This window comes from Bufo gargarizans, chromosome 6 (genome assembly GCF_014858855.1).
Source record: "Bufo gargarizans isolate SCDJY-AF-19 chromosome 6, ASM1485885v1, whole genome shotgun sequence".
NCBI lineage: Eukaryota > Metazoa > Chordata > Amphibia > Anura > Bufonidae > Bufo > Bufo gargarizans.
Genome location: NC_058085.1, coordinates 352,650,967 through 352,670,186, shown reverse-complemented (window position 1 = coordinate 352,670,186; position 19,220 = coordinate 352,650,967). Strand labels below are relative to the sequence as shown.

The 19,220-nt window shown below is 44.3% G+C and overlaps 1 protein-coding gene across 1 annotated transcript in view; it reads right to left on the bottom strand.

The window, feature by feature from the left end:
* The window catches only part of LOC122939843 (alpha-2-macroglobulin-like), a 138,827-nt gene that overhangs the window by 47,799 nt on the left and 71,808 nt on the right, over positions 1-19,220 (bottom strand). The window contains exons 14-17 of the mRNA XM_044296034.1: positions 15,258-15,403; positions 13,918-14,070; positions 10,187-10,333; positions 7,146-7,257 (exon numbers count right to left, since the gene is read on the bottom strand). Coding sequence (XP_044151969.1) covers positions 7,146-7,257; positions 10,187-10,333; positions 13,918-14,070; positions 15,258-15,403 — 558 coding nt within the window. The remainder of the gene's footprint in view (positions 1-7,145; positions 7,258-10,186; positions 10,334-13,917; positions 14,071-15,257; positions 15,404-19,220) is intronic.

Below are 19,220 nucleotides of genomic sequence, written 5' to 3'. Positions count from 1 at the left end.
TCATTCTCTGCTATGACATGCAGACTAATTCTCTGCTGACATGAAGACAGATTCTCTGTTACGGGACCTCCCTCCTCTGCCTGGGTGCTGGGCCTAAATATATGCCAATGGACTGTTGCAGTGGTGGCTGACGTGAAGCCTCATTCTCTGCTATGACATGCAGACTAATTCTCTGCTGACATGAAGACAGATTCTCTGTTACGGGACCTCTCTCCTCTGCCTGGGTGCCGGGGCCTAAATATCTGAGAATGGACTGTTCCAGTGGTGGGTGACGGGAAGCCAGATTCTCTGCTATGGAACCTCTCTCCAATTGATTTTGGTTAATTTTTATTTATTTAATTTTTATTTTAATTCATTTCCCTATCCACATTTGTTTGCAGGGGATTTACCTACATGTTGCTGCCTTTTGCAGCCCTCTAGCTCTTTCCTGGGCTGTTTTACAGCCTTTTTAGTGCCGAAAAGTTCGGGTCCCCATTGACTTCAATGGGGTTCGGGTTCGGGACGAAGTTCGGATCGGGTTCGGATCCCGAACCCGAACATTTCCGGGATGTTCGGCCGAACTTCTCGAACCCGAACATCCAGGTGTTCGCTCAACTCTATTGCCTATGCCGCTCATCACTACTATTTTAAAGGACCAGTGCCACTGCCATCTGCCATCTGCCAGTGGCAGCGTGCTAATGCTAAGCTATGCTAAGCAGTGGCAGAAGAGGAAGGGGTCACCAGGAAGCAAAATTATAGCTGGTGAGTGATATCCTACCAAATCTTGTTTTGAATTTCATTTGGGATTCTGTGGTTTAGATTAATTTGTCGGAATCTGAGTCTAGGGATCTTTATTCATTTTGGGCTATTTCATTCTGGGTCTGAATAAATTGGCTGAAAATGGGGTTTCAATTATTGTTTGGGGTTTGAGTCTAGGATCTGAATTAATTTTGGGGGTCTGAGACTTTAGGCCGGCAGCCTATCAGAGGCCGGCGAAGGTGGCGCGATCACACAATTTGTTACAAAGATTGTTTTCCTCTTTGTGTATGTTTAGGTGAACCGGGGGGGGGGGGGGGGGGGGGATACGGCGCCACAAGATTAGCTCGTACAGGGCGCCTGAACACCTAAGGCCAGCCCTGGGACCAAGAGACCAAAGCTGTATACCGCTTGGATGCAAGTTATTTCAATTCAAGAAATGTTTGAACTTCATCTAGAGGTCTGGACATCATTTCTTCTGCAAAATTCCTCTATTACTCCTACTATCACTACACTCAAATTTATTGCAAGTGAGCCAGGAGCCAGGAGTTCGGCTGTACCCAGGTAGGAGACACCGTGACACAACTACCACCAAACTATAGAGACGTTATAGGCCATTACACCACTCTGGCATTCCTAATCTGGGACGTGCACCTTGAAAGGGCCCTGGGATAGTACCCTGTGCACACTGCAATTGGCGTCACGACAAATTCAGGATATATTATCCACCTGACCCAGCCACTGCACTAAATGTGGCGTCAGCGAACCTGTTCCTGGTCACTGCACATGCTCCTCTGGAAGCAGTTCTACACAGAATACCAGTGGTGATGGGTGATGTGAGTTGGCCAGGACAAGAGTTGGTGTGCCTATGTGCACTCCCACTATCCCGGCCACTATGGAGGACGGAACTATGTCTGGCAGTGAGCAAGTGTGGCCACCGCAGCTACAGTAGATTGCGGCAGTGGCTGTAAACCCTGACAACGATCAATAAATAAAGGGGTTGAAGAATTGAGAAAACAGCCAAATGTTGGAAATTTGGTTAAATAACATATTAGGAAGTGGCTTCTATTGACAAGTTGGGCATTCTGGGAGCCATTTTATGAGGTGAGACAACCCCTTTAAATTTAGGGACCTGAGTCTGGGGTTTCAGTTAATTTTGGGAGGTCTCAATATGGAAACTGTTTAAAATTTGGCAATGTTAGTTGTGAGGGTCTGAATCTCGGGTTTGAATTAGTTTTGCTGGATTGAGCGTGGTCTGAATTCATTTTGGAGCTCTGAGTCTAGGATCTTTATGAATTTTAGTCTGCATATGGGTTATAAGTAGGGATGAGCGAACCCGAACTGTATAGTTCGGGTTCGTACCGAATTTTGGGATGTCCGTGACATGGACCCGAACCCGAACATTTTCGTAAAAGTCCGGGTTCGGTGTTCGTTGCTTTCTTGGCGCTTTTTGAAAGGCTGCAAAGCAGCCAATCAACAAGCGTCATACTACTTGCCCCAAGAGGCCGTCACAGCCATGCCTACTATTGGCATGGCTGTGATTGGCCAGTGCAGCATGTGACCCAGCCTCTATTTAAGCTGGAGTCACGTAGCGCCGCACGTCACTCTGCTCTGATCAGTATAGGGAGAGGTTGCAGCGGCGACTGTTAGGGCGAGATTAGGCAGTGATTAACTCCTCAAAAACACTTAATTCGGTGATCGATCTACAGCTCTGGATCATTGAACTGCTGCTATTTAATTGCTCACTGTTTTTAGGCTGCCCAGAGCGTTTTTCAGTCACTTTTTTCTGGGGTGATCGGCGGCCATTTTGTGTCTTGTGGTGCGCCAGCACAAGCTGCCACAAGCTGCCACCATTTAACCATCAATAGTGTGGTTATTTTTTTGCTATATCCTACATCAGGGGCTTGGCTGTGATTGCTATTTTATTGAGGGGTGAAATACAATTGCCAAAATAGCAGTACCCTAAATCTGGTGTTTCAGCTGTGGCCAGCCAATTGTAATACTGTCTGCTGTCTGGCAAAGGATATATTTTTGTTCTGGGTTGAAATACAATTCCCAACTTAGCAATTCCCTAAATCAGTGGTTTCTGCTGTATCAGGCCTACTTTAAATCTATCCATAAAAGGGTATATTAGATTGAAGGTGCGGATAGGGTCATTCTCAATAACTTCACACACACGCTACTGTGCATTTCCAAGTCTAATTCTGTCCGTAAACCTATACATGTCACCCAGCGCCTAAATAATAGGCCTCAAATTTATATTCAGCTAAATCTGTGGTTATTGCTGTAGCTGGTCAAGTTATTTAGTGTCCGTCAAAGCACAGTTTTTGTTCTGGGTTGCAATACAATTTCCAACTTAGCAATTCCCTAAATCAGTGGTTTCTGCTGTATCAGGCCTACTTTAAATCTATCCATAAAAGGGTATATTAGATTGAAGGTGCGGATAGGGTCATTCTCAATAACTTTATAACGCTATATCTCCCTAACTGCACACTGGGTAAATGTAGTGGTGGCTGGGCCCCAGGAGGAGAGCTGTTTGGCGAACGTCCTTCCGCCGCCAAGGATCGCAGGGCAACATTCTTTGCCTCCTGTTGCCTCCTCCTCCTACTCGGCTTCCTCCTCCTCTTCTTCCACCTGCTCATCCAGTCAGCCACACACCTTCACCACCAACTTCAGCACAGCACGGGGTAAATGTCAGCAGGCCATTCTGAAACTCATATGTTTGGGGGACAGGCCCCACACCGCACAGGAGTTGTGGCAGGGTATAGAAAAACAGACCGACGAGTGGTTGCTGCCGGTGAGCCTCAAGCCCGGCCTGGTGGTGTGCGATAATGGACGAAATCTCGTTGCAGCTCTGGGACTAGCCGGTTTGACGCACATCCCTTGCCTGGCGCATGTGCTGAATTTGGTGGTGCAGAAGTTCATTCACAACTACCCCGACATGTCAGAGCTGCTGCATAAAGTGCGGGCCGTCTGTTCGCGCTTCCGGCGTTCACATCCTGCCGCTGCTCGCCTGTCTGCGCTACAGCGTAACTTCGGCCTTCCCGCTCACCGCCTCATATGCGACGTGCCCACCATGTGGAACTCCACCTTGCACATGCTGGACAGACTGTGCGAGCAGCAGCAGGCCATAGTGGAGTTTCCGCTGCAGCACGCACGGGTCAGTCGCACTGCGGAACGGCACCACTTCACCACCAATGACTGGGCCTCCATGCGAGACCTGTGTGCCCTGTTGCGCTGTTTCGAGTACTCCACCAACATGGCGAGTGGCGATGATGCCGTTATCAGCGTTACAATACCACTTCTATGTCTCCTTGAGAAAACACTTAGGGCAATGATGGAAGAGGAGGTGGCCCAGGAGGAGGAGGAGGAGGAAGAGGGGTCATTTTTAGCACTTTCAGGCCAGTCTCTTAGAAGTGACTCAGAGGGAGGTTTTTTGCAACAGCAGAGGCCAGGTACATATGTGGCCAGCCAGGGCCCACTACTGGAGGACGAGGAGGACGAGGATGAGGAGGAGGTGGAGGAGGATGAGGATGAAGCATGTTCACAGCGGGGTGGCACCCAACGCAGCTCGGGCCCATCACTGGTGCGTGGCTGGGGGGAAACGCAGGACGATAACGATACGCCTCCCACAGAGGACAGCTTGTCCTTACCTCTGGGCAGCCTGGCACACATGAGCGACTACATGCTGCAGTGCCTGCGCAACAACAGCAGAGTTGCCCACATTTTAACGTGTGCGGACTACTGGGTTGCCACCCTGCTGGATCCCCGATACAAATACAATGTGCCCACCTTACTTCCTGCACTGGAGCGTGAAAGGAAGATGCGCGAGTACAAGCGCACATTGGTAGACGCGCTACTGAGAGCATTCCCAAATGTCACAGGGGAACAAGTGGAAGCCCAAGGCGAAGGCAGAGTAGGAGCAAGAGGTCGCCAACACAGCTGTGTCACGGACAGCTCCTCTGAGGGCAGGGTTAGCATGGCAGAGATGTGGAAAAGTTTTGTCAACACGCCACAGCTAACTGCACCACCACCTGATACGGAACGTGTTAGCAGGAGGCAACATTTCACTAACATGGTGGAACAGTACATGTGCACACCCCTCCACGTACTGACTGATGGTTCGGCCCCATTCAACTTCTGGGTCTCCAAATTGTCCACGTGGCCAGAGCTAGCCTTTTATGCCTTGGAGGTGCTGGCCTGCCCGGCGGCCAGCGTTTTGTCTGAACGTGTATTCAGCACGGCAGGGGGCGTCATTACAGACAAACGCAGCCGCCTGTCTACAGCCAATGTGGACAAGCTGACGTTCATAAAAATGAACCAGGCATGGATCCAACAGGACCTGTCCATCCCTTGTGCAGATTAGACATTAACTACCTCCCCTTAACCATATATTATTGTACTCCAGGGCACTTCCTCATTCAATCCTATTTTTATTTTCATTTTACCATTATATTGCGAGGCAACCCAAAGTTGAATGAACCTCTCCTCTGTCTGGGTGCCGGGGCCTAAAAATATCTGACAGTGGCCTGTTCCAGTGTTGGGTGACGTGAAGCCTGATTCTCTGCTATGACATGCAGACTGATTCTCTGCTATGACATGAAGCCTGAATCTCTGTTATGGGACCTCTCTCCTCTGTCTGGGTGCCGGGGCCTAAATATATGACAATGGACTGTTCCAGTGTTGGGTGACGTGAAGCCTGATTCTCTGCTATGACATGAAGCCTGAATCTCTGTTATGGGACCTCTCTCCTCTGTCTGGGTGCCGGGGCCTAAATATATGACAATGGACTGTTCCAGCTTTTGGGTGACGTGAAGCCTGATTCTCTGCTATTTTGGGGAGCTGAATATGGGTCTGAATTAAACTGTAGATCTGACTGGGTGACTAAGCAATTTTGGTGGTCTAAGTCTGGCCTTTGAATTAATTTTGCAGGTCTGGTCCAGGGTTCTAAATGAATTCAGGGTTTAAAGTCTAGGGTCTGAATTAATTTGGAGGCTTAAAGGGAATCTGTCACTGGGAACTTGGACTATTGTCTGCAGTAATAAATTAGCAGTATTGCAGTAAGTCAAGTTTGCTTTTTTTTATTTCCCTACTTCCCCCTGTTTTCCTGTTGTCAGGGTTTAAAGCTGTACTGAAATACATTGTAAGGACTCTTGTGCATGTGCACAGGAGTCTTCTCCATTATGTTGGCATGGCACAGTCCAAACTGTATTTTTAGTGCAGCTTTGAGTGCTGACATTGGAGAAATAAGGGGAAGTAGGACAATTAAAAATGTGGACTTTTATTCCTTATGTGCAATACCAGTTATGTATTACTGCAGATATTAGTCCAGAATCATAATGACAGATTAATTTTAAAGTGCAACTGTCAGCAGGTTTGTACCTATGAAGCTGACTGACCTGTTACATGTGCACCTGGCAGCTGAAGGCATCTGTGTTGGTTCCATGTTCATATGTACCCGTATTGCTGAGAAAAATGTTTTAATATATGCAAATGAGCCTCTAGGAGCAATGGGGTGTTGCTGTTTCTCCTAGAGGCTCTGCTATCTGTGAAACAGCCATGCCCACTGCACTTTGATTGACAAGGCCAGGCATGAGATCATCTACACCAGGGATGCCCAACATGCAGCCCTCCAGCTATTGAAAAACTACAACTCCCAGCATACCTGGACAGCCTACAGCTATTAGGGCATGCTGGGAGTTGCAATTTTGCAACAGCTGAAGGGCTGCAGGTTGAGCATCCCTGGTCTACACTGTCTGGCCCTATCAACAAAAGAGCAGGAGCATTGTCAGTTGCAGGGGGAGCAGAGCCTGATACAGTGAAATAGCTTCACCTTGCCTCTCTGCATTGCCAGTATCTTCTGGCGGTTGGCTAAGCGAGCTGGGAATACAGGAGAAGAATATATTTCATTTATAGTTATGACTGTATTGTCCCCACTACTGAGGGAGCAATGAAGGCAGATGCTCAGCAGCTTCCAGCCCAGCCCGTCTTCCTAGTGCAGCACTGAGCTGATAGAAACGCTCTCTGAAAAGATCCGTGTGATGTACTATAAAAAAAACTAGTTCCCTAAATAAAACATATAAAAAAATGTTCCCTATCTCTGTCCCTACACATTAGCAAAAACAAAACAAAAAATATGACTTTAAGAGGTCAGGCACATTGCAAATCAGCAAAAAACGGAAACCGTCTGTATGTATTCCATAACTTTTGGAATGGAATAGCTGGCCCTGTATTTTGCGGACAAGAATAGGACATGTTCTATATTTTTGTTGTGAAGTGAAGTGAATGGATAAGCATCTGACACGCACAAAATGTGTCTCGGATGCGGACCAAATACATGCATGAGCCCAATACATGTCATTTTCTCATTGTTAATATCCTGTAATTACACTGATTAGTTGTGTACATACCTTTATCACCAGGTTTTTTCAGTTTGGTTCCACTGCGGGCAGAAAACTGATTTTCCACACAAATCGGTGGACTCTTGAACTTAGTGTTTGTAAAAGTTTTTAGGCCGCTATGCTAGAAGAGAGAAAAAGAAAAGTATTGTAATGCTAATGTTATTTATATAGAAGCACTTCCATACACATACTGTACATTGTATGGCCCATTTAAGATACACCAAATTTGTCAAATATCACAAGATGTTTCATAAACAGAGCACACATTTCGTCAATTCAGGCTCAAGCAAAAAAAATAAAATTAAAATATTTCTCTTATGATAAATTCCCCCAAGTATTCTTTGACATATATACTGTAACTATAATGTTCTCAAGTATGCACTATTTTAATATTCCCATCATATATTGGCCTTAGATCAGTTCCATATAATGTCTAAATACAACTGCTTTACAGATATTATTAAAATGACTGGTCGTCCATTGGTTAATCATAATTTACCCTGTTGCTTAGGGTATTTGGTCTAGAATTTTTGAGGTCAGTGTCTGATGTTGAATATTTTAGTACAATGCCTCACAAACTGTGACGCGAGTTTCGCTGCTGAGATTCACTCCCAGTTGTTGATGAGGCTTAGCTGGGGGCACAATTTTGGCATGAGTGATCACAGACCATTCTCTAGCTGTCTTACAACATGATGACTGACTCTCATTTGTGCTTATTTTAATGCTATACTTGGTTCAGGAAACAAAATATAAGCTGAATAGGGCTGCGGAAGTAAATGAGTCATTATCATATGGTCATACACATAAGCCCTTACACAAATTTTAATTAATGCCCCTGGTATTTGGATGGGAAGTAGTTAACAAGGGCTGTTTCACACCATGTTTTTTTTCAGTATCAGTTAAACTGATCACATTTTTACTCCAAAAAAAAAACCTGATCGATTTAAGGCTAGGTTCACATTTCCATTCAGCATTCTAAAAAATGGGTTTCCAGAATAAATACCATCTTTTTGCCAGAAAAATGATTGCCCCTCATCAGTGCAGAGCAGAGAGTACTGGCTGAGAGGCCTGTCAGGGTTAGGGGGTACCCTCTACTCTCTGCATTGCACAGATGAGGGGCAATCCCCCCCCCGCCCCAAAAACAGCTGTCTGCAGATGAAGTGCTGGCTTATTTAATATCCAAGTCATGTCTCAAGGCTTAATTAAAGAGCTGAACATTGACTTATAGGATCGCTGCCTTACATCTGGTGGCATCAGAGGCAGAGCTTGTTAAGAGCTTATTTGCATCCCTTTCCTCCCAGAATTCCAGAGGAGCATGTATGGCCTATAAGTCTCCTCACGCTGATTAAGGTGTTCCCTCCCTAAGGAGAGATAGTACCCCCCTAACCCTGGCAGGCCTCTCACCCAGTTAAGCCAGTACTTTCTGCTCTGCACTGATGATGGGCAATCACCCTGAAACAGCTGTCTGCCGATGAGGTGCTGGCTTATTTAATATCCAAGTCATATCTCAAAGCTTAGTTAAAGAGCTGAACATTGACTTATAGGATCGCTGCCTTACATCTGGTGGCATCAGAGGCAGAGCTTGTTAAGAGCTTATTTGCATCCCTTTCCTCCCAGAATTCCAGAGGAGCATGTATGGCCTATAAGTCTCCTCACGCTGATTAAGGTGTTCCCTCCCTAAGGAGAGATAGTACCCCCCTAACCCTGGCAGGCCTCTCACCCAGTTAAGCCAGTACTTTCTGCTCTGCACTGATGATGGGCAATCACCCTGAAACAGCTGTCTGCCGATGAGGTGCTGGCTTATTTAATATCCAAGTCATATCTCAAAGCTTAGTTAAAAAGCTGAACATTGACTTATAGGATAGCTGCCTTTCATCTGGTGGCATTAGAGGCAGAACTTGTTAAGAGCTCATTTGCATCCCTTTCCTTCCAGAATTCCAGAGGAGCATGTATGGCCTTTTAAGTCTCCTCACGCTGATTAAGGTGCTCTCTCTTCCTAAGAAGAGATGGTACCCCCACCCTAATAATAGAGCAGAGGGAACATATTCACACAATGGTCCAATGCTGTTTTTTGCTATTCCTGTCAGTTCTATAAACATAAGTGGAGCACTACTAGGTGTGCATGACCCCTTCTTCATTCAAATTGGAGTATAGGGCCCCCATTCTTGTGACTTATTGGAATCCCAGCAGTTGAAATCTCAGTGGTTATGTATTTATCACTGATCATGTGCATTGGATTGGTGGATAGATGACAAAAACTGTTCATGGACCAATCACTTCAATGTTTAATTGATATCTGCATTGGATGCTCCATCAAATTTCATTACATTTGAACAGGAAGAACAGTGTAACGTGCAAAACTATTTTTCTTACCAAAATTACAATGGACAATGGAATTCCAATGCACCTATTATAAGCCCACAGAGTTTTTGAGTGCTGTTTTTATCTCTTTTGTGACTGATTCAGGACTGCATTGTGGTATTCATTTATAACATACAACCCTACACAGATGTCAGCAGAATTAACACTAGAGAAGTTCGAGCTTCTGTAAATTTGATTTGGCTGGTCCCAGGTCTCCGTGTCAGTGGCAGTAGAGTGACTGGTCACGTGCTGCATAAGTGATACGTCAGCGCTGTGGCCAATGATTGGCTGGAGCAGTCACATGATTCATGTCAAATCGGATGTTGACACAGGGAGACCTGCGGACCTGGACTGAGAGAGCCAGAACCCATTGATGGGCATCAGGTAAGTATGACCACCACAGCAGGTTCGACCAAACTGTGGAGTCTGATTTCTCAGAATCAAATTTAATTTGCAATAGATTCAGATTTAGCTGAATTTTTTGGAAATTTATGACAAATTCAATTTGCTTAGCATCAAACTAGCTCATGTCTACTTAAAATTGAAATTGCAAAGATGTTTTTAGAACATCTGCCTTGGAGAAAGCATTTAAATAGCCCATGCACTTTAAATTAACTACACAATGCTAGATTTACAGTACAAATGTAGTTATTAAAATCTGATGTTCTATTAGATACACTTTGCCTTACCATAAATAGTGAGTATGGATCAAATTGGAAAGCCATCATGAACATAGTATCAAGAGCGGTCTCATTCTCTGGGCATTGGTTGCTCACAGGATCCTCTGCTAAGTTTCTTACTGTGTACATAACGTAGCCTAAGTCTGAAATTTTGATCTGCAAGCAAGACCAGAATGACAACTGGTTTGTGCTGTGTAATTTCACACATGATAAACATTTCCTCAGTACAATTGTTACAATGACATATAGCTGCAAAAGAAATGATGAAACCTCCATTGCCAAATAAGTCTATTAGAAAAAATGTACAAGCTTTCAACAAAAAAATCAGTCAAACACAAAAATAATTAAATAGCTCAACACAACTAATAGAACAAGTCTCTCCAAATTCAACACAAAATGTAATTTAAAGGGATTATGCCATTGATGTGAAAAATGAAAATCAGACATTTGTCTAATCCCAACCCCTGCAGTGCCCTTAGTATACATAATGCCCCAAATGCTCCCTAATTGTCTTTTTGCAAACGTGAACATTTGAAATCTGTAATTGGATGACACTGTTCTATTAAAAACCTCTTCAATTGCACTTTAAAATTATTTTAATGCCCTAAGAAACATGATAAATCAGGTTCTACTACAGTAAAGTTATGGTTACTTTGTGGGGGGGTTCATGTATCAATATAACTAGTTCTTTTTCAGAGTAATGAACTGTAATGTTCAACTTAAAGGGGTTGTGTCATGAAACACCTTCTACATTGTTCAAACCAGCACATACTGTAATTAAAAATTTTGTATAGCCATTGAGCTTTTCAATAGAATGCATCTGCACAGCGCCACCTGCTGTTTGTTCTTTTTCTTATTTTTTCGTACTTCTCACTGAGCTGGTCGAATGTGCTCAGTTAAACTGCCACCATTTCAAACTTTGATGTTCTCCCATGCCCTGGGCTGTGTTGCGCAGGGCAAGGACTGTTTGCTTAAATTATTTACACCGCTAGGCGGAGGCTTCCACCTAGCAGTGTTGCCGGTGACGTCACTAAAGCCTGCCCATTAGTGCCAGTGACATCACCGGGCTCACTGCTAGGCGGAAGCCTCCGCCTAGCTTACCCATGAAGAGCACAGTGTGTCACTGGATCTCAAGAAAATTCCCTTGTCCAATGCGATTCAGCTCAGAGGGGCTGCCTGAGGGTTAAGCTCTGAACTTGGACAATCCCTTTAAGGTTGGTATTGAGTTACACTGTCAGGATGGCTCACTAACACATTGATTTTGGTGCTTGTTACATCTGCATTTGATGTCTGATTTTCATCAGTCATGGCATAACCCCTTTAATGTGGTTGTCTCATCTGGGAACAACTTCTTAGAGGTGTTGTAGCCCTGAATAAAAATTTATCATTTTGTGTCTGGTTCCTCTTACCCACAGTGGTCACATTGAGTCTGCCAGAACAGGAGCAACTCTATTTAAGTGGACCTATAAGGCCTCTGCATTATAGAGAGGGGGGGGGGGGGGGGGGGGTCCTGCTCTTAGAGTTACTATGAAAAAAAGGGGTTTATCAAATGGGAATATCACTTTTTAATCTTTAAAGGGGTTTTCTGATACTTTAATACTGATGACCTTTCCTCAGGACAGGTCATCAGTATCTGATAGGTGGGATTCCGACACCCGGGAATAGAGTTGAGCGAATCAAAGTTAATAAAGTGAATTTCAGGAAAAATTTGATTCACTGTGAAGTCGAATTTCCTTGTGCTTCATGGTGACATATCAATTTTCCCTGAAATGGAAGTAAAAAAAAAAAATACATACTCATCTCATCATACTCACGTATGACATGTCATTAAAGGATAGCTGTCTTATATATTTTTTTTTGGGAGTATTGGATTGTGGTGATTAATATCACCTTGGTGGCCCTATTTCAACTTTTCACTGTGTATTCAATTACCCCTTAATTCCACATTTTTGTTCCATGTACTGCCTGCTTTTACCTGTGCTTAAAATAGGGTTGCTATGCAGGGTCCGTCTATCTGTTGAAGGACGGAGGACGCAGAAGCACGCAGCGTGCAAGGTCAGATTACAGACATCCAGGGACTGTAAGTAAATGATTACAGCCAGGTCCTCCCCAGCAGCTGATAACAGTGCCTGGGCTGTGTGCACTTCTCCCTGTCCCTGCGCTTGGCAGATGCTCCCTCACTCAGCAGACTGGGACAATGCAGAGCCGAAGCAGCGCAGACCAGGGAAGGGAGATCTGCCGTCTGCTCAGTGTATAAATGAAAGCAACATGTGGTAAGAGGACCCCTTTGTGCTGCAGGAGATTAACCCTTTAGGGGGGAAGGCTCTGGTTACTGACACTTTTGGGGGGCTATTGTTACTGGCTAGTGCATGTGAGGAGCTCAATGCATTGTGGGTAGTGAGGGCAGGCGGGATTAGCCTCAGTGTGAGGGCAGTGGAGGCCATCTTAACTGAATAGTGAAATTGCAGTTTTATGCAGACTGGTTGCTAAGGGCTGAATCTTATTAAATATGGGGTAAGTCAGTCTAATAGTAACTAATTCTGGAATATCATGTTATTAGTAACTACATATATGAAAATTGAAATTAGGGTCTAAATGTGACAGTTATTCTTTAAGCAACGCGCGAGATTTCAATAAAGATGGCCGTGGTGGCCTCTTCGTGATCAAAGGGATAAGGTGAGTATTTTTATTTCAAGGATTAACCCCTGACTCAATGTTAATCTCAGATGCCTTGATCAGCGATGAAAGCAGCATCTGAAAGGTTCAATGACAAGGGGCTGTATGATTGCCGTTCCCCGTCATTGCTACGGCTACATACAAAGAAATGCACTTCGTGACAAAGTAATTTGTCAGGATGCAAATTTCTTTGTGAAATGCGGCAAAGCAGCAGAATCACATTTTTGATAACTTCACTCATCTCTACCTGGGATCCCCACCAATCAGCTGTTTGAGAAGGCAGCACCGCGTCTTTCCTTCAGCTTTTCCTAGGCCAGTAACAACATGTTTATCGGTCACATGGACTAGGTGCAGCTCAGCCCCATAGAAGTGAATGGAGCTGAGCTGCAATACCAAGCACAGCAGATATACAATGTACGTAGATGTGCTCGCAGGAGCACCGGTACCTTCTCAAACAGCTGATAGGTGGAAATCCTGGGTGACTGACCCCCACCTATTAGGATAAAAATCTTGGAAAACCCTTTTAACTATTTTGGTAAGAAGATGAGTTATACCAAAAAGATTCTTGCTTGTTACTTGGTGTGAATACATATAATAATTAGACCCCCAAAAAAATACAAAAAACAATGCACCAGCACTCTGAAAACACAAATAAAGTGTGCCAAAATAATGCCATAACTGTAGAGAATATTCTGGTGCTAATGCTACACTTATTTTATAAATTTGAGATTCTTGGCAAATACATTTTGTACAAAATTATTTGTACCCATCTGCTGGTGTCAAGGCGATCTCTATAAGAAGGGAACCTGGCCACCATAAAATACAGGGGATGCAGGTTCCACATGCATGCTGGGTCCACTCTGCCTTTAGGTTCCTGTTTCATAGAGATCGCCTTGCTGTTGGCTTTTTTTTTTTCGTGTGTGTTTCTAGCCATGGCGATTTGCTTGACTGACCCCCTTTTTCTTTGCTACATATAATACTTAATCACCTCTGTTATAACTGTGATTATTTTGCTCCAAAAAGTTCTTGCGAACATTATAATGTACAAATGGAGTAAAACTTACAAAATCTGATAGCAGTGACCTGTCATGAGGCTTCTGAAGTAAATATCCTTTATCCACAGAACGTATAGCGCAGTAGGCTCCAGCGTTGGCTGAGACTTCCAGATTTACACTTGCACCAGGACGGACCTGTTCTTCGGAGAACTTAAGTTGTACCTGTATGATAGAGGACAAAGGTGCATCATACTATAAGTACATTTATAGTTCATTGTGCTATAAGTCAGGAGTATTCCCCCAAGTAGACGTTACCTGCCATACAGTGACAAATGTCAGCCACTGGACAAACACAATCTTAAAAATAGTATACAGTGTGGTATATTTTCTGGTGATGCACTGTATAGGAAAGCAGAGTTTGATGCATACCAATTCATCGGAGGCCAAAAGGACACTTTTTTTAGTCTTCACCGAGTGATTTGGGGACTTATGGATACATTTAGAATATAATTTAAAGGGTTTTTCCAGGAGTAAAATATTGATGACTTATTCTCATTTTTGGAATTTTATTGTACTGTGCTTTTTGTACTGTAGATAGCTGAAGTAGCATAGCCAAATGTTGCATGTAAATTATTTCACAGGGGACATTACTAGAGATAAGAGAATTTCTTGAAAATTTGATTCAACTGATTTGCCGAATTTCCCCCAAAAATATATATTTTTTGTAAGTAGCAGATGCAATGACAGGAAGCGGCGATAGCGCCGCTACCATCATTGTACCCCTCAGATGCCGCGTTAATACATGATTGCGGCATCTGTGTGTAAAATTAAGAATAAAAAAAATGTATTTTAACTTACCGCATCTATTTGCTAGCGACTTGCTTGAAGAGCTCGTCCGAAAGCCCGTGCGGAGCGAGATCACATCATTATGCCGGCTGGCGCGGTGACGTAATCTTACGCCGCACGGGATTTCGTCCGAGATCTTCAAGCAAGATGGAAGCTGTCGGCCCGTCGCGAGCAAATGGAGGGGGTAAGTTTGATTTTTAAAGTTTTTTTATTCTATTTCAGGTTAAATCGATTCACTGACAAGAAGCACGAGGAAATTCGGCTTTGAGGCGAATCGTATTTATCCTGAAATTCGGATCGAATTCCATTCGGTTCGCTCATCTCTAGACATTACACTTATAAACATAATCCAGAGTAGTAATGAATATCCTGGAATAAATAGATATGTTATAAATAGATTATGTTCAACCAGTGGGATTGCATTTCTATTCACGTCGAAGGACATGAACTTGACTGGAATCCTTTGCAAAATATGGGTCGTTGTTTTTTTCTTTGCATGTTTCAATAATTCTGATTTTGGCATGTTTAGTTTAAAAATCTAAATTTTTTTTACATCTACATACCTTTTCATTTGCACATAAGGGAATACGGTATTGTTCAAAGTTTGCAATCATTTCTCCATTTGGCAGCAGTATGAAAACTAGTTGACAGAACACTGGAGACAGATCTGCGTCGACATGAAAGCTTACAGGAAATGAACCCTGTACAGCTGGAAGCAAAAAGAAAATAACATATTTCATAGATAATTTTATACCACATCAAGGAATGATACTTTATACCTGCAGATATAGGAGCGTAATGTATTCACTACATAGTAACACATAGTAATGTTGTTTGTAGTAACACATAGTAATGTTGTTTGTAGTAACACATAGTAATGTTGTTTGTAAGGCTGAAAAAAGACATCCATCCAGTTCAGCCTGCAAATTTATCCAGAGGAAGGGAAATAAAACCCAATGAGGTAAAAGACAATTTTCCTATTTTGGGGGGAAAAAATTCCTTCCTGACTCCAATCAGGCAATCAGAATAACTCCCTGGATCCAGGATCAGAGTGGCCTAATGATGGATAATAGTGTCAGGTATGCTGTGGATATTACCCTAAGCCTCTTGTATAAGAATGCCCTGGCACCTCATTGTTACCATTAGTACACTTCCTCCTGAACAGACAATAAGTAGATCGAGCACAAAAGTGATCGGGTGTTCGGGTGCTTGGGTGGAACACCTCAGGATGCTCGGGTGTTCTACCAAGCACCCGAGCACAATGGAAATCAATGGGAGAAGCCGAGCATTAAACAGGCACCCCCTGCTCTGAAGAGGGGAGGGTGTCTGGTTCATAAAAAAAGGTCAGAAATTGATGGAAACACCACCAAAATGGTTCAGGAATAGCATGGGGAGGATGCTTGGATGCATCTTGGACTCCCAGGTCGCTGCTGGGAAAGATGTTGTCCGAGTAGTACGCCACTTTTACAGACTGACAATAATACGCACAAAACCAAAGATAAAATCGATTTTAGACGGAGGAAAAATTGTTAGGAAATATTCTTCCCTATATATTTACTTGTATATAAAGTGCAAGTGCTGCCAAAAATTACAAGGAAGAGGCACTCCAATACAACCTGTATATCACATAATGGAGGGCCTCCTTCACATTGTGGTACAATTGTTCAGGTAGTGGGACTCCTACACTCATAAAGCCTATGCACTAAGTAAAAGGTCTGCCAAATATTACAAGGAACCGGCACTACAATACACCCTTTATTACACATAAAGGAGGGCATCATACACCATTGAAAAATACAGGTAAACTGACCCTATAAAAGATTGTAGGTGAGGATCTGCTGGTGAGCTGACCCTCAAAAAAACATTACAACAAGGGCCTGCAGGTGAGCTTACCCTCTAAAAGATTGTAGGTGAGGTCCTGCTGGTGAGCTGACATTGTAAAACATTATGGTTGAGGGCCTGCTTGTTAGCTTAACCTCCAAAACATTACATGCGAGTACCTGCAGGTGAGCTGGTCCTCTAAAAGATTGAAGGTAAGGGAATGCTGGTGAGCTGACCCTGTAAAACATTATGGTTGAGGGCCTGATGGTGAGCTGACCCTCTAAAACATTATATGTGAAAGCCTTGAGGTGAGCAGGCTCTCCAAAAGATTGTAGGTGAGGGCCTGCTGGTGAGCTGACCCTCTAAAAGATTGTAGGTGAGGGCTTGCTGGTGAGCTGAAACTCTAAAACATTACATGCGAGGGCCTACAGATGAGCTGGCCCTGTAAAATATTATATGCGAGGGCCTGCAGTAGAGCTGGCCCTCTAAAAGATTGTAGGTGAGGACCAGATAGTGATCTGACCCTCTAAAAAATTATATGCAAGGGCCTGCAGGTGAGCTGACATTCTAAAAGATTGTAGGTGAGGGCTTGCTGGTGAGCTGAGCCTGAAAAAAGAACATTATGGTTGAGGGCCTGCTTGTGAGCTGACCCACCAAAACATTATATGAAAGGGTCTGGGGGTAAGCTGGCCCTCTAAAATATTGTAGGTGAGGGCCTGCTGGTGAGCTGACCCTCTAAAACAATATATGCAAGGGCCTGCAGGTGAGCTGACCCTCTAAAAGTTTGTAGGTGAGGGCCTACTGGTGAGCTGACACTGTAAAACATTATGGTTGAGGGTATGATGGTGAGATGACCCTCCAAAACATTATATGCAAGGGCCTGCAGGTGAGCTGGCTTTCTAAAAGATTGTAGGTGAGGGCATGCTGGTGAGCTGACCCTCTAAAACATTATATGCAAGGGCCTACAGGTGAGCTGACCCGCTAAAAGTTTGTAGGTGAGGACCTGCTAGTGAGCTGACCCTCTAAAACATTATATGCAAGGGCCTGCAGGTGAGCTGACACTCTAAAAGATTGTAGCTGAGGGCTTTCTGGTGAGCTGACCCTGTAAAACATTATGGTTGAGGGCCTGCTTGCTAGCTGACCCTTCAAAACATTATATGAAAGGGTCTGGGGTGAGCTTGCCCTCTAAAAGATTGTAGGTGAGGGCCTGCTGGTGAGCTGACCCTCTAAAACATTATATGCACGGGCATGCAGGTAAGCTGACCCTCTAAAAGATTGAAGGAGAGGGCCTACTGATAAGCTGACCCTCTAAAACATTATATGCTAGGGCCTGCAGGTGAGCTGGCCTTCTAAAAGATTGTAGGTGAGGGCCTGCTGGTGAGCTGACGCTCTGAAACACTATATGAAAGGGCATGCAGGTGAGCTGACCCTCTAAAACATTGTAGGTAAGGATCTGCTGGTGAGCTAACCCTGTAAAACATTATGGTTGAGGGCCTGCTTGTGAGATTACCCTCCAAAACATTACATGCAAGGACATGCAGGTGAGCTGGCCCTCTAAAAGATTGTACGTGAGGGCCTGCTGGTGATCTGACCCTCTAAACCAATATATGCAAGGGCCTGCGGGTGAGCTGCTCCTATAAAAGATTGTAGGTGAGGGCCTACTGGTGAGCTTACCCTGTAAAACATTATGGTTGAGGGCCTGATGGTGAGATGACCCTCCAAAACATTATATGCAAGGGCCTGCAGGTGAGCTGGCCCTCTAAAAGATTGTAGGTGAGGGCCTGCTGTTGAGCTGACCTTCTAAAACATTACTTTTGAGTGTCTGCTTGTGAGCTGACCCTCTAAAACATTATATGTAAGGGTTTGCAGGTGAGCTGACCCCCTAAAATATTGTAGGTGAGGGCCTACTGGTGAGCTGAATCTCTAAAACATAATATGCAAGGCCCTGCAGGTGAACTGACCCTCTAAAAGATTGTAGGTGAGGGCCTGCTGGTGAGCAGACCATCTAAAACATTATATGCGAGTGCTTTCAGGTGAGCTGGCTCTCTAAAAGATTGTAGGTGAGGGCCTGCTGGCAAGCTGACCCTCTAAAAGACTATAGATGAGGGTCTGCTGGTGAGTAGACCCTCTAAAATATTACATGCGAGGGCCTACAGGTGAGTTGGTCCTATAAAATATTATACGAGAGGGCCTACAGGAGAGCTGGCCCTCTAAATGGTTGTAGGTGAGGGCCTGCATGTGAGCTGACCCTCTAAAACATGATATGCAAGGGCCTGCAGGTGAGCTGACCCTCTAAAAGATTGTAGGTGAGGGCCTGCTAGTGAGCTGACCCTCTAAAACATTATATGCAAGGGCCTGCAGGTGAGCTGACCCTCTAAGAGGTTGTAGGTGAGGGCCTGTTGGTGAGCTGACCCTCTAAAACATTATATGCGAGGGCCTGCAGGTGAGCTGGCCTTCTAAAAGATTGTAGGTGAGGGCTTTCTGGTGAGCTGACCCTGTAAAACAATATGGTTGAGGGCCTGCTTGTGAGCTGACCCTCCAAAATATTATATGAAAGGGTCTGGGGGTGAGCTGGCCCTCTAAAAGATTGTAGGTGAGGGCCTGCTGGTGAGCTGACCCTCTAAAACATTATATGCAAGGGCGTGCAGGTGAGCTGACCCTCTAAGAGGTTGTAGGTGAGGACCTGTTAGTGAGCTGACCCTCTA